Consider the following 18908-nt stretch of genomic DNA (forward strand, 5'->3'; position numbering starts at 1 on the left):
TAGCTAAGCAGATCATTGACATGGCAATTGACAGAATTTTCTGTGCTTGTCCTTTCTGAATTAGGTAGGAATTCTCTATTATTATCCAGTTGCCAAGATTTCATCAGCTCTGAGTATAGATACATCAAAGGGTGTGGTGTTCCAGTGTAACCTTATTTTTTATCATTTTCATGAGGTGTTGGCCTTTTTGCTGTGGTCAAAGTTACTTCTGAGGCTTTTGCTGCAAATCAAGAGCTGTTAGCATGACTTACAAGATTCCCCTGATACTGTCGTTGCCACCTTCACAGGTTTAACTCTAAACTTTTTTCTGAAAATGTGAGAGAAGGAAGATGTTGGGCTTGGGGTTTTGGGCTTTGCTTCCTTTAGGGACAGGTCTTATTAATTTCTGTGCTCAGCTGTTGGGTAAGTGATGGATGTAACTCCAGCTTTGGTTCATATGGTGTCCTTCTGGGTGACAGTAAAGCAGATCATTTAAAAATTCTGTACTTGGTTTATCCTGTCCTTGTGGAAAGGCTTCAAAGGAACTTGCTTTCTAAATGGATTTCCCAGTTACATAATGATCTCCAGCGCGCTGCCGAAAAGTTTCTTGCAACATCTTTTGTCTCGGGCTTGTATGAAAAACTGTGATGTGTCTGCTTTGGGATTCTACTTGACACTGTGTCCTTTTACTGTCGGCAATTTTTAAAAATCCCAAAGACTTAAGAGCCTTTTTTTTCTTTTTTTTTTTCTTTTTTTTTTTTCTTTTTTTTTTTTTTTGTCTGTGCTAAATATGAGGAAAATTCCCCATGGATCTTGGCCAGCTTCTTTTTCAATTCTAAAGTTTTCTCCTGACTAAATGTAATATACAGTAAGTCTCATAATTTTGTCATTATAGAATGCCTTTGTACTCCTTTTTTCCTCTGGGTTGTAAATTTCTGGGTCGGAAAATAGTTTCATAATTCCTTCCTATTCTAGAGTACTGTGTAAGAGTTAAAAGGGAAGCTAGAGAAGATCCCTTTCATTACATTTGCCATTGCTATTTTCATCAGGAGGACAGGAGGTGCAGCAGACAGTGTAACAAGTGTTAAATGTCTCATCAGTATTTCCAGATACATGATATATCAAAATATAGGGAAGGACAGTGTGGCATTATTTGCTAAACTACTTGCCTGAGTGTGGAAAAAAGCCTTCCTGTAGACAGGAGGCCAACATAATTTTTCTTGTTTCTTAATGGAGTAGTGAGAATTTCCTAGGCAATAGCAGTTTCTTGGCCTTTTTCCTATACCTATCTGATCCTTGTTTTAAATTCTTCAGGTCAATTTTAGAGAATTATTGTTATGCTTGATCTTTCACCACTTTAATAATAATTTTTAAACAGTTATATGACAACTATTGCTGGAGCCTGATTGACATTCTGATGCAACAGAAGAAGGGTATTAATCTGCTGTGTGGAATGTGTTCATTGACACAATGTCTTTCACCTGGGTAGTCTGAAAATACTTCTGTTTCCTTCTTTGGAGACCTTAATCATTTTTTGAATATAAAGCCTAATGTGCAAATTAGTCACGTGAAGCTACAGAACAGTGTTTTCATCCTTTATTGTTCAGTTAATTATCTATGTAGCAAGATCTGTCTTCTTGATAGTTTTTATATGTCCAGATCTTTCTCAAGACTGGCTGTCTGGAAGACAACACACATCAGCAAAATGCTACATTGCCATGAAGAGAGCCTTTGAAAGAATAAATGGTATTTAATTAAATTTTTATAGCATGAGGAGCTGTAGCTCTTAATTTTTGTCTTTTCATTTTTCTTGTGTCTTTTTGCCCTGTAATCGTAAGCATGGGCAGACAGTATTTTAAGTCTTCTAAGAAAGGCCGTACAGATTCTAATGATGGTGGAGAGACAAAGCTGACTGCAGCTTTAGATATTCAAGTGATGTGGTAAATAAAATATCACACTGCAGCCTATTTTAAAATTATTTTAGGTTGTCAATATTATTCTTTTGTTGCACTAGTTGGAAAAAAAAATGAAGGAGTTACATTAAGACATCTTTGAGCATCTGAAGGTAATAACTGTCTTAGAAGTCAAACATCAAAGTGATTAATTGCAATAGTTGTTCATCTGGCTATTTCTTAGTCCTTTCTGCAGGTCTGTCATCCTCATTTTGCTTTGAGTATTCAAAATTCTAGATGAAATTTCAGTTATCCTTCATTAAAACAAAATAAATAGTACATTAGCCGAATAGAAATTTCCTTATAGTATTTTATCTTTGACTTACCATTTATTATTTTAGAACATTTGTCCAGCGGCTTTGAAGAACTGCTTTTCCTTCATCAGTTAGGGGGTGTTTGTTTGTTTGTTTTGTGTCTCTAAACATGATGTTAGAATTCCTAGAAATCACAGCAATTTTTTGGAGTTCAGGGGTAAGACCCTTTGCTGTTTGCCATGGAACACAGTGTCCATGCAGAAGATCATTGGGCTGTCATAAGATAAGAGACCAGGAAGTCCAGGCTCTGGAAGTGCAGTGCAAAAACGTTCTGGTCCTGCCTGTATCACATCAGTGATGTGTACAAAGGGCAGCTGAATTTTGCATGCACTGAAGGTCCTCTGTTGCAGGCATGATGACATTCTTACAGAACCAAAGCAGAGCCTTGCTGTGTCAAAGTTTTGTGCTCCCTGACATGTAGACAGCTGTTCTTCAATTCTTCTTTTGAGTTGGCAGTAAAGCCATTGATTTATGAGAGTATCACTTGTTCTTCTTACCTTGCAGAGACTCATTTAAGACTTTTTTCATTCAGAAATTCTGCTACTTGGCCCAATTGCAAGTTGATAAATTTTTATCAACATTAAGCTTTTGATGTGCTTATAGATAAAAAATATTACTGTGACCTCTTCCAGTGCAGATTTTGGCTGTTGTTGAATGAGAAAGGCAAGGAGATAGCTTATTGGTTATATCTTTAGTGGCTAATTTTGGAGAAAAATGCAACTCTGAAAGCTTGAAAAAGCAAATTATATCAGTGTAGGAAATCTCCATGAAACCATAAGCACTAGGGAGTATATATCCAAAATATTCCAAGAGCATAAAGCTCTGTGTTCATTAGCTGGGATGTTGGCATCTGAATTTTGAGTAGTAGCTTATATGAATTAATAACAAAGTAGCTCTTGGATTATTTAGGAAAAAAAAAACAAAAACAAAACAACTGTCCTATCATTATCTGTTGAAAGGAAGAAACAGTTGCAAAGCAAGATCTTGCAGCTTCATGACATGTAAAAAAGGGTATATGACACAAAAACTCTTTAGGATATGGTAAAAGATACATTGCATAAGCTAAAAGAATAATAGCCCCAAGGTATGCTTGACATGTTTATTTTGGAAAGTGGTATTTGCAAATAAGGACATGATAGACTTTTCTTTCTCAAAACTGTGTTTTGGTTTTTGTTTGTTGTGTTTCTTATGCAAAACAATTTGTAGTTTGTCTTATGAAATTAATACAAAGACCTATTATTCATTCCAACAGAGAAAATTGAAATAAGGAAGCAAAATTACAGCAAATAATTTAGTAAAATTATTTACTGTGGGAACATTTACATTTTATATACTGTAATTGGAAAATAAACTCAATGTAAATGGTAGGCCAGAGGTAAATCTTGTCCACAGTGTGAAGGTCAGTTGTGTATAATTTCTAAACTCAAATTATTATCAAATGTCATAGCCAAAATTTCTGAAAGTTATTTTTATATTACATTTTTAAATACTACTATAGCAAGTCAGACCCCCTCTTTAACGCAGGACTGTAATTTTAGAGATGTACTTGGCAGTTACAGAGAGATGTTATGATTGCGGGTGCTTTGAAGACAAGATGTGAAAAGTGCCTACCTTTTTTACTGGCATCAGTTTTCACAGAAAAGTTGTCTCTGATAGGATTGCTATCATGATCAAAAACAGCAACAAAGGGACAAGATCTCAGCCTCAAAGGAAGAAGCAATAGGTCTGGTAACACTTAGAGAAACTAGATACTCACACACTCACAGGTCCTGATGGTCTTGACAGACCAGCAGAATTTATGTGATGCAATCTGGGTGCTGGCAATGGTCAAGCTTGAACCCCCGTGGAGAGAAGGTAAAGTGAAAAACTGGAAAGATGAAGCAGAAAATGCTTCCTTATTGAAGTGAACAAGAGGACCCGAGGGACTGTGAAGCATCAGGATATTTTTAGAATCTCAGAAGAATATTTGAAAAACTAGGGAATCCCTTTAGAAGCATCTAGAAGAAGGTTGAAGAGTAATGATAGCCAGAAGAGAACATACTTCTGCAATGTTTCCTCATTTTTCTCAGATGACTCCATGTGCTGGGAGGGTTCAACATTGAAAGTGGTCGGAAAAAGCAAAGATGTAATTGAGCAGGGTCAACTGCAAGGTGCTTTCAGTAGAAATAACCACATATTTGCTAAATAGTGCTCACATAAAACTGTAGGAAAATAATGGGGAAGAGTAGCTAGAACTTCGTTAGCTATAGCATCTTGTCTCTGACGCATCCTACTGTGATGAAACATTCAAATCATATATTTGGTTTTGTAAATTGAGGTATGGTTTACAAAGACATAGGAGCATTCCTTTCATCCTTTACAGGTAAAGCTTTGAGCTCTGTACTTCAAGAAGGGTGTGTGCCAGCTGGAGAGACTCCAGGGGAAAGCTGTAAAAATGATCAGAGATTTAGAAAGTCTGTCCTACAATGAATAAATGAGTGATCTGAAGCCATTTATCTGAAATACCAAAGACTAAGTGGAGGTGGGGGGCAGTTTATCAGCACCTGATAGCAATCTTGCCTTCCAGCAAATCTTTGAAGAGCAAGTTTGCTCTCTGTGCTCCCTAGGGAGGGTGTGAAACAAAATTTAATAGACTAATAATAAACAAGATTTGTACTAGAAGTGAGGATTGTGATTACCAGGGAAGACATCAGGTCTGTAGCATGGGAAATACCTGAGTATGCCAGACAGCCATTTATTAAACACAATGCAACTGTAGTTGCTTCTGCCTCAGCTTGACAAGAGTATTGATCCTTGAGTTTCTTCCTGTCCCAAGATTCATAAAATTTTATCATTTCACTATACTTTGAAGACAAAGAGTAGTCATGGTGCTATTTATGTCCTCTATCTGCAGAGATGAAGAGGGTGTCTTCCAGACAAAAAAAACATGTCCTTTGCCTGTCCTCAACAGTAATTTCATATTTTTCATTTCCATCTTGTTTTGCTTTAGGAAGGATAAAACATTTTAGAAAACACTTCAGTACCATGGGAAAATATTAATGAATATCATCTGGTATCTTAATCTGCATTTCTCTGTCTTCAAATTTTCTGTTGCTCAAGCTGGGATCATGCTCCTTAGGAACAATTTGAGCTGCTGAGTGGCTGGTTCTTCACCAAAGGGTGTTTCCACAGCATGTGTCAGTATTTGGAGGCTGGTAAAAACTCCTTTGTTATTGGCTATGCCAAGTCTTTTAATGCTATGTCTTAACTTCATATAGAGAGTTTTGTCCAGCTCCAATCAAAGCTGAGTTTCTTTATGGTTAAAATCAGTTTTGTAGACTTCCATTGAGTCTCACTGGTATCAATCTTTTCATCCAAATAGCTGCCTAAATTTTCCAAATGGGGCCCAGAAATGGCCTGTGAATAAATCAAGATGTTAGTACATTCATTCTTTCCCCCAGGGTGTCATTTTTCATTGGAAATGCTGCATATATAGTTCCCAGAGACTGACCTACACCCTGGCTTTAGCATTGCAGGAAAGTTCAGTGTTTATTATTAGTTGAAATAGCTGATGGAAAGGCCACGTTAATATTCCTCCTAGCTAAAACCCCTCAAGGGACTAACAGCAGGGTCTTGTGTTGTGCTATATCTCATTAACTGAAAATCTGTAGTGTTTTCTCAGGCTTGAACAACCATATTTTTAAGAGTTATACTCTGCATTTCAATTCTGCTACGCACAAGTTACTAGAAAATCTTTAATGGTCTAGGATCAATCTGAAAAAAAAATCTGTAATTCTATTTCAAATGTGAGTTCACATTCTCTTTCTAGTTAGGTATGCTAGAATGCAATTCCCTTTGCAAATATTTGACGTAATTTCTGAGAAGTCATAGAATTATACAATGATTAAAGAATATTTTGGGTTGGAAGGGAGCTGTAAAGGTTATCTACTCCCAGACAATGCAATGATCAAGGACATCTTCAACTAGACCAAGTTTGTCAGACCCCCATTGAGCACACCCCCATCCTTGATGGGCATCATCCAGCAGTGAGGTATCCACAGCTTCTCTGAGCAACCTGTGCCTCACCACCCTTACAGTAAAGAGTTTCTTCTCAATATCTAATCCAAATCTACCCTCTTTCACTTTAAAGCAATTACTCCCTGGCCTGTCACTAGAGGTCCTGTCCTTAACTTTCTTTGAAAGGCACAAGTGTCTGACTTTAACTTATTTTACTCTGTGAGAGTATAGGGTGCTTCTCACTGGAAAATAAATCACTTTTGCTTCACTTTGCTTCCTAGAGTGCTGCAAGACAGGATCATCAGCAAACTGAGCTAAGGGACCAAACTACACTTTCAGAGAGGCATAAAGAATCAAAGTGCAATGACTCATCAATCCATTTTCAGATTGTCCTAGCCTTATTATTTCTATTCAATAAGCACCATCTATTTTCCTTCTCTGTATGATTTTTTCTGTTCAACTTTTAATATCACAGCTCCATAATTTGCCTTACATAAAAAAGCAAAATTACATGTATATTTGTGCCTTGATATCTCTGTATTTTTAAGTAACTGAATGGATGACAGATTGATTATTTACAGGTTGATTGCAAGGAGATAAGAGGCTGCAAGATGAACTTTGATTTCATTTTGTATTTTCAAGCTTCATCATAATTGACAGTGAGCTTTTCAATAAAGTATTTCTGCTCAGCTTTACAACAGGGATGAGAAGATAAATGTTAAAGTTCCCTCATCAGACAGAGGACAACTAAAAGAAACTGATGAGCCTGGCCCAACAAGCATGGCTTGTAAACAGATCCCACACTGACAGGCTGCTCCTTCTGTCTCCATCTTATTGGTGACAAATTATTAAATCTTTGTCTCGAAGAGCCGTTCAACTTAGCAAAGAACCAGCTATACTCATTTAAAGATATATTACCTAATGTTATACAAAGTAAATAGCATTTCTCCCTGAATTGGAATAACTTTCTCCTGTGTCAAGTCTGTAGATATCAAAAATGAATCCATATCAGAAAAAAAAAAAAAAGGCAGGAAAAGCACAGATTTACGTAGTACAAAGACTTAAAAAACTAACGTCTCATCAAAAAGTAAAAACTACTTTAAGGCAGCTCTTGATGTGCTCATCTACAGGAGCAAATTATTTTCATTTGCATTATTAGGGGATGAAATACCTTGTTCTGCTGTCAGTAATTACAGTAATTTGTGCAGAAAATGACATAGGTCCTATTTGTTAATGACTGGCAAACTGTGATCGACTGTCAGCATAAATTTGGTTCCTACACCTGAAACAGCTGGTGTATTTTGTGCATGGAAAGTGAACCATGTTTTAGGATTTGAACCCAAGTTAATATATAATGTGAAAACAATCGGGGTCTTATCACTGCAGTCAGTCCAGATGTCTGTAACTGCTTATCTCTTGGCACTGCAGAGGAGCCATGTATGTATGTAGTATCAAGAATTAAATAAGGTCAAGTGAACTTTAAGAGCATGAACAATGGGTGAAAAGTGGAAAAAAAAAAGTCCCCCAAGTTTTTTTTAATTGTCTGTGGAAGAAAGGAGGCAGTCAGGGAAAGGGGACTTTTCTTGGTTTTATACCAGTGAGATCAGCATCTGCCATGCTGATCCCATTTCCAAATACTTGTCTTCAAAATTAAAACTTTAGAGAGCTGGTTGATTATTAGTTACATATTATTGAAAAAGGCATTTTTAACAGAAGTTGCAGTTAAATGTGGCTGTAAGGGCATATTTATGGTAATGAGGCTAATTGCCTTAAAAAATTGAAAAAAAGGGACAATAGAGATAACTTCATTTCCCCCTTCTTTCAATCTATATGCTTTAATTATACTCTAGATTAGACATTCTCACAGTGCATGCGAAGATAGTTAAATGCAACATTCTCAAGCCTTGTGCTACTGTTATAAATGAAAATTTATTCAGCCAAATTAAAAATAAAAATAGTTTTATTAGTGGTCAAATTCTATCTAGCCAGCCACAGTAAAAAAACACAGAGCTGAGCCCGGGGATTGGCCCTGGGTGTGCAACAAGGAGTCAGCCTCAGCAGAGGTTTTCTCCTGTGCCCACACACCTCCATCCTGGCACAAGCGGTTTTTATAGGGAAAATTCTGCCTGGAGCCAAGATTTCAGCAGTCTTTTCTTCTATTCAGAGTCCACATGTTAATAAGATTTTCTTTTTTGGTGATGAGGGAGAACAATTCAGTGTCTGGCGTTGTTGAATCCCGTGATGAAATTTACGGAAACACTGCATTCACATGTATTTGTCTGAGGATTTCCATGATATCCATCTTGGTCGCTCACACCGATGATCAGCACCTGGGGTCCCCGTATCTCTCCAGACATGGCCCCATGGCCCATCTCCTGGCAAGCTGTACCTTCTTGCTTGTAAATCAGCTTCCAATATACACCCGGTCTCGCCGGGGGTGGGGCTAGTACAAACGAGCATACAAGGAATGGCGCAAATTATGTTTACTACCCATGACACTACTCTTGAAAAGGTGTGTTAAAGGTTTCATATTTGATTCTCTAGTCAGGAAAGAGGTTCATAATACCAGTGTATTTTTCAGAACAAAAAATTGCAGAAATACTGAATAAGCATTATTATTACTACACTTTTTTGTTCCGCTGTATATCTGCCTTAGCTCTCAAGAGCCCTACAAACCTTTGATTGTTAACTTCCCTTTCTCTTTCTTAAGCTTAGGAGACCAGTTTTATTTTTCCCTTTCCTCCCAGCAGGACTTGTGCTGTAAAGGCATATTTTTATTGACTGTTTTTCAGGTGCATTCTTAGCCTAAACAGCCAGTTCTGTCCTACTCACTTTAGCTACTTTCTTCTGTCCCTGCATATTTCCTTTTTGCCACATCCTTCAAATTGAGTTGGCAGGGCAGCAGTGATGACCTTGCAGTGCTCTCCATAGGAGTCTCAGATCTATAATGAGGGGCCAGGTACAGAAGTGTAGTGCCAGCAAAGGGGATGTGTGAACCCAACACCATCCCCATCTGCCAGCTCCTACTGCTGCCATCTATGTGGATGATGGTCAATACGCACCTGGTCTGTGATTCAGGTTAATTTGGTTTGGTTTTCATGCCATTTTCAATTTGCCATTTGGCTAGAACATTTTCATGGCTAACACAAGGCAGGCAGTGCAGGGAGCACATCAGAGTTTTCTCTTTCAGCATTAGTGAGTTTTTAGGTCAGCATATGACAATTTAAAAAATGCACTGTGTAACATTCCACCTGGCTTTTTTGCTGCTAATTAGGACAACTGGTGCTTAAAATCATGGAATGGTTTGGACTGGAAGGGACCCTAGATATCATTGCATTCCCTCCTCCCCGCCATGGCCAGCAACATCTTCCACCAGACCAGGTTGCTGAAAGCCCAGCCTGGCTTTGAACACTTTCCTAGGATGTCTTCTTCATCTGTAGTCTTGTATAGCCTAGTTGATTTTTGCCCAAGTGAATGCAAGAGCGAGGCTGAGGATGGGATTAAAAAACCCAAAACAAAACCAAAAACCTCTTGTCAAGAAAATTGCTGGTAATGTAGAAAAAAAGTATGAGGAAAAAAGTGGGTAGCCTTTAGCAGTCCCCTCATATCCCGTTCAGCCATACAGGCCACTTATGCTGTGTTTAACATTATTCCCTGCAAGATATAAATGATCCTGTCACCAGGCAACCAGCCAGATGATGTCTACCCTGACCAAAAATTCTCGTTATAGAGTTTTTACTGCCTCTGGATCTGAGGATTATTTATCCTTGAGGTTGCACCAAAATTATACCAAAAGCTTCCTGCATGCAAGGAAGTGACCATTCATTCAGTTCAGTTGTAGGCATGTGGAGATGTGAGAGGAGAAAGGCACTTAAAACTTCAGATATAAACAGTTAATCCTCTTCCTAAGTGGCAAATCTTGGATTGTTCTGTTTCAAAACACTAATCTTCACTTTTTTTAAAAACCTAATTTGACTGGTCTTAACATGAAATGTTTAGACTTGGTGTATCATGTGTTTATTTCCAAAACAATCAAACTGCTTGTTATAATTCTTGGTGTGTCAGAATATGTCAAAAATTAAATAATTTTCTTTTTCTTGCACTTACACTGCTAAATTGTGACAGTGTGGTTTAATATGATTTTCAGTGAACTAGAATCCTCACTAATGCTTTGAAAGTCAGATTATTGTGAATAATTAGGAAAATTCCCTGATCTTTTCAAGTCAAATTGTAAAGTATTCTTAAGAATTACTGTTATGCAATTAGGCCACTGCTTGTTGTCTATGCTTTCTGGGAATTTTATTCCTAATTAATTTGAATAAATGTAAAAATATAGAATAAACACAAGTTCTAATGAGGCTCTAAGTGTATTTTCCTAACATGTTGTTTCCTTTCTTTTCTGCTACATCTGAGGAGAATGTATATTTAGGGATAAATATATGGAAGCAAAATGTAATACTAGGAAAAATATTAGACTGCAAAACAATAGAAAATAAGTGATTGTTTTAATTTGCTTGTTAGAAAACTTCTTTAAAAATTCCTACAAATAGCAGTGTAATTTAACAAGATGTGTTTTCAAGGCTTTATGAAAGATTATAGAAAGATTAGCTTTACTATTATGGTGATGTAAAACAATGCTTTATCTACTATACTTACAGGATGATTGTTTTTAAATATGCACTAGCGGCATTGCAGCTTTATTAACATTTGCATCATAATCTCCATTTCCCATAATTTCTTAAGCCAAGAAGTGTAGTACTGTCTCTTGAGAGTGGATTTCTTTCTTTTCAGTCTTTCCAGTCTTTCCTTTCTTTCCTTCCATTCTTTTCTTTCCTTTCCTCCCCTTCCCCCTCCCCTTCCCCTGCCCCTTCCCATTTTCCTTCCCATTTCCCTTTCCCTTTCCCCTTCTCCCAAAATATAAACATAGTTGGAAACTAGTAGTTGAAGTTGTTTATATTTGCTTCTGAGGCTACAGCTGAGCAACTCAGCAAGAAAATACCTGAAATAGCCACATGATTTTTTTTTTTTTTTCCCATATTCTGGACTCTTCTGTGTTTCTGGCTTTTATGGGTCTCAAATGACATTGATGAACTCTATGTCCAAAGAGACGATTCCCATTCCCCTGCCTCCAGCAGAAAAGCAAGCTCAGAGAATGCAGTGGTGAACAGGGGTTTTCCATGACATCTCAGCAGAAAGCTGTTTTGGAACAGATGTAAGAAACTGTTGTTAGCAGCATGGTAACCAAATTTTTTAATCTACAAATGCTGAAAACCTGCTTAGATATTCTCAATCAAAGATGTGGAAATCAGCCTGCTGTCCCTCCATCACCAGATAGCAGCTACCACCACAGTCTCTTCTCTGAGTTTTAGCTGGCTGCTATTTTTCCAAGCCTTCAGTCCTTCAGAGAACTTTGTGATAGTGTGAATGTACATATGCAGCAGTGTCGTGAAGCCCTTTTAATCTCAGCGAGATCAATATCTCTGTTTTCATCAAGAATCAAGGACACACCTCTGCACATTTTTGCACTAGGCTGTGCAGCATGTTTGTGTTACTATAATGCTTTAAATGTCAATGATCCTTTTTATTAAATCAAGAATAGTTAAAATTAGAACTAACCATACTATTGTAGTTTACTTTGAAAATTTGAATTTGCAGAGCTAAAAATTCATGCAGATAAAGACAAATAAGATGAAAAATTTTACTGTTTAATTTCTATTAAAACCTCAACCAAAATCTGTCTCCATACAGCAAAGTATCAGTGCTCATTTGCAAGAAAATAATTCTCCTTGCCTGCTGTGTAATCCCAGCTGCCATCCAGCCATAGCTGCTCTTGTGAGCAGGCAGGCCGTACTCAGTGGAAGTGCTGTGTGTGCTGCTCAGTTTGATCCTCGGCAGAGGCTGTACTGAAATCTGCATCCCTATTGCTTCAGTAGACTGGAGAGGTGATGCACTGGGAGGTAGTGTTGGGATTAATGAAAATAATAACTGTAAAAATGGCTGTGGGCAGGAACAAAGGAAATGTGTAAAACCAGTTGGATAAATACCTGAAGGCACGAATATATAATGCCACACAGTGTAAGGGGAACAATAATTTTCACATTGTGTCAGATGGTTTTGGACAATATTCTTCTTACCTAGTGGCACTGTACATCATTTTTATTCTATCTGATATCAACTGGGAAATAACCTGAAACATTAGATATTTCTGAAAGAAAATGTCAAAACAATAAGGAAGATGCTTGAAGTTTTTGACCCAATGCCATTAGAAAGAAACATGGGATAACAACATGCTATGTCAGATGTGTAGGGACTTGGGCCTTCTTCGTGGTCTAGGCTATTACCCAACTGTTAGTTACAAAAAGAACCCTCTGAAGTGATCTGGAAAGCAGGGTCTGAAGCAAGACTTAACAATGGCAATGAAATTAGACAGCTTTTAAATATGTTATGAATATTGGTAAAGGTTTTATGGATCATACTGTATTTTAGATTGACTTTTTCATCCACAAAACAAAATGTAGGCAAATTTTATTCACATAAGTACTTCTGGCATAAGATGTCACATGCATCAGTTATAAGAATTGCTATAAGAACTCACTCAAATTGATATTTGGCTCCACTGCTACAACATGAAGGAGATGTGATAAAGTGGCTTCATATTCTTGGGATTAATAGTTTCTCAAGAACTGTTTCATAGGATGACAAAGAAAGAGCTCTGTAGAGGAAGATTGGTCCCTCTTTGTAAAATTGTATAATTATTGTGACAGAAACTTTAATTTTTATTTTGTGATGCAGTTTATTTTTGTATGGACCAAATAAAAGAGGAATCTGCTGTCAATAATGAACAATAGTCATAAGTCACAGCTATAACAAGCATATTAATTGTCCACAGTCCTGAGGTGTTATTGTAAATATGTGCTATATGTGTCCTCCAGGAAAGCTGAAACTGGCAACAGGAGGCTTGAGCAAAGGGCATGGGGAGACATTTCCTGGTACTCCTTTGTTTATAATTAATATTTTTATTGTTTGTTTACTCATATAAACTGGACATAACAGTGGTACCTGTCAAAACAAGTCAATCATTATATCAGTCAAAGCATTTTATATTCCTCATGTTCCTTTCCTCCCTGCAAGTGGAATTTGATTAATTAGAAACCTGGATTGGGCCTCATTGTTCCAGGTGTGATGATTTTAACAAGCTACATCTTTTGTTGCTGCGTTGTAGAAGTGACTGACCCTTGGGAAAGGCAGGAGCTGCCCCAGACTGGGTTCCTTATTGCCATGTCCAATTATTTGCAGGAGCATGGTTGATGTGTCGTATGCCACAGGGCAGCCAGGCTTGCAGTGTCAGGGGAGGACCTCACTGGGGCAGCTTGTTCAGGGTCCTTTCTGGTGGTGCTTTCTGTTTTGCTGCACAAAACATTGTCTTAAAATCTGATTGCACACAGTGCTCTGGAGCAAATCAGTTTGTTTCATACCTTTAGGAAACAAATGTGGCAAAAAGCAATGAGAAAATGTGTAGAGGGGGTAGTGACATTTATTCAAGAAATCTCTCAATAAGTTAACCATTTATGATCTTCCTTTCATGTGTTTCATTCACTCTCTGTTTCATCCACATCCCCCAGGGTGCATGTGCTGAGGTGGTCTGGCTCACTTGTGTGTGACACAAAGGACATGGGACATCAAACCCTTAACACATCTCTTGGCATTTTCTTGAGTGGCAACCATGAACTGACAGATTTTTTGGATAAATTATTTATACTGTCTAGGAGTCTGCTGTTGTTATGGGTGGTCCTTTATATTGAATGCCTTTCTTCAGTCTGAAAGCCATAACGTGGCTGCTCACCTGCTGATTTTTTTCATTTAGTAAACACACATTTTTACTGATATGATCTGCTTCCCTATTGGGCTTACTGGCAAGAGAATGGCAGATGTCACATACTGCAATCTTGCTGCCAACATCCCACTGTCAAGGTACAGGGTCTTCTGCTGGCAAGACACCTGTTCAATGGTCTTACAGAGCCCAGACATTCTGTCCAGGTTTGACAGAAATGACTCATTTTGATTTTTATTGCTTGGAATGCTCTGCACTGTCAGTACACATGATTTTTCTAAACTTTAGTCTTTCTTCTTGTGCTTATATTCCTACTGCCATTCACATTTCATTCATTAACATGATAATATTTCTGTTGAAAGTCCTATGCCTGTTGTGGTTTCACTAAGTCTATGCTCGCAGGTCAGTTATGAGGTAAGGTGTACTGTGGTATAGCTAGGAATTAGGAATTGCCTGTTTTATGTCTCTAAAACAAATTGTTTTGGTTAACTACCTGAAAATCAAACACTTCTTAACTATATTTTAAGGTTATTACTTAAATGCTGCTTTCTTTGGCCTCCCCTTATTGGGAGCCGTGAAACTCTTGTATTTGTGTTTTAAAATCCTCACTCTCTTAGCTATTTAAAATAAGCTTGTTTCTCTGTGTAGGATAGTAGCAAAATGTGACATCCATTTACCCACTGTGTCTTTAACAGAGGTTTTATTATTTTTAATTATTATTATTATTTATTTTTATTAGTCCAACTTGCTGGACTAATTATATGGGGAGCCTCCAAGTCTACTTTTACTAGAAAAATAGTTAGAACATATTGTTTTACTAATATAGTGATATATTTAAAACATGTATCTGGTATGACAAATAATGCAAAATAGATGTAAATACCCAAATATTTTAACATGTTCATGCTAATAATCCCAGGAAAAGGTACTACTAAATATCTTAGACTTACTAATAGTTGCATTTTTTCTGCAGTTTCCAGTTTTGATGGAATAGCTTTTGACCCTATCCCTTTTCCTCTTTCTGATACCAGATATGTCTGCTTTTTCATGGGATTATTGCACATTATTATTCACAGGATTAGTGATGAGCATTTGTGGAACCCAAATGGAAGGAAATTAGATTTGATTAAATTTTCCTAGTTTACACATTGAGGCAATATTAAAAGGGCCTATCCTCTTCAGTGATTTTGAACAAAGCTGAGTTTGACTTGGATATGCACCAGTATTAAATCCAGTTCTCACTTTTTTCCCCCTCTTGAAGTAGTCTTTTCTTCACTGAACCATAGGAACATGGCATCATTTGGATTGGAAGGGATCTTTAAGTTCCAAACCTGCTACTCCTTAGTGTTAGATTAGGTTGCTCAAGGCCCCATTCAACCTGGCTTTGAACATTTCCAGGGGTGGGGCATCCACAACTTTTCAGGGCATCTTGTTGCCAGTGCCTCACCACCATCATCATAAAGCATTTCTTCCTCAACTCCATTCTGAATTTTTCCTCCATCTAATTCCTGTTGTGAGGAATTTGATCACTCTCCAAGATCAGCTGTTTCTGTGAAGCAGATTGCACATCAGCCAAAGAGGATATGATAACTCCTGAACTGTGTTCTGATGGAAAGGTTTTCATAACCAAAGGAATCAACAAGAAAAAGGTTCTGCAACCAAATACGCTGTTTTATTGATGGGGGTGAGGAAGGTGTAATCCAATGGAACAATGAAAAATACCATTTAGAAAACATACCTTGTTCCATTGTTTGAACGATTCTCTGCTTTTAGAACAGAGTAAGAGTCTGATACAACACTAACCTGATGTAGTGAGTGACCAGAGATGCACACCAGGGTTGAGCAAACCTTTCCGAAGTGTGCAAACAGAAACTTTCAGTCTCAATGAACTCAGATTGCGAACTCTCATAGCACTGATCTTCCCACTCAGCTCTTCCCACATCCAGACCCCAGCCTTTCAAAAACCAAAAGTATGATTCACCTCATCTCTTTCAGATGTCTTGTTGAGATGAGATGAATCATACTTTAAAAGCTCGTAATGAATTTTCATTTATCGTACAGGTCGTATAAATGATAAACATAGTAGTCAGATGTCATTAGGCCATATGAATCCTACCCAAAAGTTTTTGTGTAGTATACTTTCCATGTGCCCTAGCAATTAGCAGAAATAATTTAAATAAAATTAATTGGGGCATTGTTCCATTCCGTATTCTTTCCAAGAAGAAATTTTTAAAGAAGGCAAGTATGATTAAGCAATGAAATTAAATCATTATTGATTGACATGGAAAATGTTTGTCTTCCTCAGTTTTCTTTCCTACGCACTCTCCTTTTGCTCCCCACCATATTACCTTATCTTGTTCTGCTCTTCTAAACCTTTCTGTAATCACTGCTGGTTATTTGGATGCCCAAAGTCAGACCTTGCTTACAAATGCAATGTAGCCCCTGAGTTGTATCACATCTAAATTTTATGTAGATTGTGGTAGAGAAAGTTACTCATTCCATTATTTTAAGCTTCACTTTTGTAGTGGAAGCAGCCTGTGTTGGTGCTCTTTTGTTTTACGGTTTCATATGGCCACCGTGCTACAGCCGTGCAAACGGCAAGCAAGCCACCCACTCAGCACTGCAGAAAATGCAGGTGATTATCTTGGCTGTTACTTGCTTGTGTTGCAGCAGGAGCAGGCAGAATAACCCACTTTGTGCAGCTGTGTGTGCAGAAATGGCCTTGCCTTTTGCACGTGTACAGCGTCAGTAAAGGGAAGAGGAGGGCATGGCAGTGCACTGCAACCTAATCTTCCATGGTCATGCCCTGGGTGAGCAGTGGAGCTGAAGAAAGCCCTCTGGCTGAGATCTAGCCCACTCATTTGCTCCCACCAGCATTCTGGAATATTTTCTTTACTGGTAGCAGCCTGTACAGATGGGGTTTAGATAAAATTGATTAAAATTATGTCACCAGGAAATATTATTCAATCATTGTTCCTTGTCCGTAACTAGTGTTTTAAAGAAAATTTTCATTCTTAATGTTTTGTTAGAATATCTTCTCTCTTCTTTGTTATCAGTCCCAGGAAAAAGTTCTTCCCTGCTGAAAACATTATAAGCTTTTTATCCATGTACTGACAGTAGCACATAAATAGTAAGAGTGATTGTGAGCTTTAGCTGGAAATTCAATAAAGCTTTCTTTTAATTATCCCATACATGTGAATTAACTTCATGTGTATTGTTAATAGTCAATTAATTAAGTAGTGTTTCAATTGGAGATATAAATTCTAAGGTTTCTTTTTGTAATTTACTGGTGTGGCACCTTCCATTAAGTAGTCCATTATGGTATCTGATCTGACCTCACATCTTTTTGAAGCTAAAATAATGGTCAAATGAAAATAAAGTGGTAAAAAAAAATTAAAATACTTAATTCACTCAAAACCTTCCCTTATCTCTGTACTCATATGGCTGCTAAAAATGTTATGTGCATTAAATATATATTGTTCAGGCTACAGCAATTAGCAACATGTTTCTTTTAGGAATGAGTGAATAGCATAGATTTCATAGATAAAACCGGTGATTACTCTCTAAATTGATATAACTGGTTTTTATGTACAGAACAAACAGCTAGATCCAACTAGATCAACTAGAGAAATCCCTAGTTGGAGCAATAATCTAAGCAGGTTATTGTCAGAAACAGCTCCTTTGTTCATATAGAAATTCCCATTAGCTGCATAATCTGTGAAAAAATAGCTGTATGAAGTTAATTTCTGTGGAAATCAAGAACAGTCATTTCTGTCTTTTCTTTGAGAGATAAAATGTTCCTAAAAATTAAAGCAATGATTTGCCCATGTGTGCAATGTGTCAAAGGATATGAAATGTAGGAAAAGGGGAAAAGTGTCTTTTTTTTCTTCCCCCAACATCTATTTATTTTGCCTTCCTTTTCTTGAACCATATCATCATGTATTATGGATATCAGTCCAGAGTCTGGGTCTTCGAGTGTTTATCTAGGAATTTCACAGATCAGTGAATACAAGTTATATATTTACAAAGGACTATTGCTTTCTTACTTTATGTGTTCATAGGCACAGATTTGTGTCCTAAGGAAAAAACTCACACTTTAAATCAAACATGTACACCTTTTCTCTTTTATTTTCACTGATCCTTCACTGTGGTACAACATGAACTTACAAAACCTGTGCTAGACCTTTTCTAGTATTTTTCAAATTATATGGACAATCAGACCATCTTGCATTTTGTTCTGACAGATGGTGATGTATTTTATAGCAATATTTAACAAAATAAACTCAGAGTTTCAGTGTTTTAATGCTGATCATGGAAAGCTGAACCATAACTTGTTGATGTAGGCTGCACTGGACCCCAGTGAACAGGGTGTATAGATTCATCACTGTTCCATTATTTTTGTCTCTACCTTTCTGTAATTGTAAATGGCAAAGGATTCCCTTGCTTTAATTCTGCCCTTGACCTTTCAGGGAAAGTGAAAGAGGATGTTATTTGTATTTCTGTAAAAAATACTCAAAGTTTACATTGTATATACTACTTTTCCACTTCTGATTAATGTTATATGTTGCATTGCTAATGTTTTGTTTACAATATCTTTTCCAGGTCTAGGATTCAGTATTGCAGGAGGGGTGGGAAACCAACACATCCCTGGGGACAACAGCATTTATGTCACTAAGATTATTGATGGGGGAGCTGCACAAAAAGATGGGAGATTGCAGGTTGGAGATAGACTTCTTATGGTAAGTATGACAAATTTAAATGCCATTTATTTAGCTAAAAATTGTTTCATATAAGGACTTTCATTCACCATATACCTTTCTGGAGATAACCAAAACA

At 37.2% G+C, this 18908-nt stretch overlaps 1 protein-coding gene across 15 annotated transcripts in view; it reads left to right on the forward strand.

The window, feature by feature from the left end:
* Nucleotides 1–18908, forward strand: part of DLG2 (discs large MAGUK scaffold protein 2) — a 982636-nt gene that overhangs the window by 688004 nt on the left and 275724 nt on the right. For all 15 annotated transcript variants that reach the window (XM_085593066.1, XM_031505123.3, XM_085593076.1 and 12 more), the window contains one exon: nt 18675–18811. In XM_085593066.1, coding sequence (XP_085449192.1) covers nt 18675–18811 — 137 coding nt within the window. The remainder of the gene's footprint in view (nt 1–18674; nt 18812–18908) is intronic.

Source organism: Lonchura striata, chromosome 1, assembly GCF_050655825.1.
Source record: "Lonchura striata isolate lonStrDom1 chromosome 1, ASM5065582v1, whole genome shotgun sequence".
Classification (NCBI taxonomy): domain Eukaryota; kingdom Metazoa; phylum Chordata; class Aves; order Passeriformes; family Estrildidae; genus Lonchura; species Lonchura striata.